The sequence below is a fragment of the Montipora foliosa genome, chromosome 4 (genome assembly GCF_036669935.1).
Source record: "Montipora foliosa isolate CH-2021 chromosome 4, ASM3666993v2, whole genome shotgun sequence".
NCBI lineage: Eukaryota > Metazoa > Cnidaria > Anthozoa > Scleractinia > Acroporidae > Montipora > Montipora foliosa.
In genome coordinates, this window is record NC_090872.1 from 3980615 (window position 1) to 3981745 (window position 1131).

At 41.3% G+C, this 1131-nt stretch overlaps 1 protein-coding gene across 1 annotated transcript in view; it reads left to right on the forward strand.

The window, feature by feature from the left end:
* The window catches only part of LOC138000936 (tyrosine-protein kinase-like otk), a 16335-nt gene extending 15463 nt beyond the window's left edge, over positions 1-872 (forward strand). Inside the window, exon 4 of the mRNA XM_068847604.1 lies at positions 745-872. Within this exon, the coding sequence (XP_068703705.1) occupies positions 745-872 (128 nt within the window). The remainder of the gene's footprint in view (positions 1-744) is intronic.
* Positions 873-1131: the final 259 nt, after the last annotated feature.

Here is a 1131-nt window from a genome sequence, read left to right on the forward strand (position 1 = left end):
AGTTTGAAAGGACCAAGGACGGACAACCCCTGAATGACATTTTTCATTGGGAGAAAATCTTTTTATGCCCTGGGCCGGATTTAAACCCACATCCCCCTGATTACCGGTTGGGTGTGATCACCTCTACACCATCAGAGCTGGCTAAACTGGCTACATGGCCAATCTGGATAGCGAATGGGAATTACGTGGTCATCCCGGGCCCATGTTTTTCCCCAACTAGATGACGCTGGATCAACCAGAACGATGATTCACAGGCGGACGAGAGAGAAGAGGTAAATTTGTATACAAGTTACGAGGGTCTCTCGAGCCAACAGCGCATCCCATTTGTGATCCTCCTGGGGGGGAGGCAGGGATGCGCTGTTGGCTCGAGAGACCCTCGTAATTTTTAAAAAAGTATATATGACAGTGTAAAACTTTGAAAGAGACTAGTAACTATATTCAGAACAACGCTCTTGACAAATGAATGTAATATCAGCTGTGAAAACCGGCTTGTTTTATAATTGGGTAATAAGGCCAGAGTTTCCCACAGCTAACGTTTTCGTTTAACGTTGGTTTAAGTTCGCGTATTAGTAAGGTTTTTTTTTTTTCTTTTTCTTTTTTAATTTTAAAATGTGAATCAGATATTCTATTTGCCAAGACTTAAAAATGGTCCCACTTGATGTTGTGACCGGTTTTGATTGTATGATCAGCAACAGCGGAAGCGTAAATATTACCTGTAACGGCTCTTAAATGGTCCGTTTTCAGGTCATGCAAACGATGTTTCGTTTGACCAAAGTAAAAGTAGTTGCAATCCCAACAACAGGATTTGCACACAACGTTGGATTTTTGAGATTGTAGGGGAAAAGGACTTGAATCGTCGGGTGTTAACATAACCATAGAACTTACTAATACAAGATTTGAGAGACCGCGTGATAACTTCACTTTGAACACCTAAATCGGGTAAAACAAGTATGACATTTCTTTTAGGAACTGAAGAAATAGGATGTGAAACATGGTTCATGATAGACCTCATAAGACGCATCGAACGCGTCCAGCGACGCGCCTCAAAGTTTATTTTAGATCTACCCTTCCTATGTGAGGAAAGCTATAGAGACAGGCTCTTGTCAATTGATATTCTACCTATCTGTTATT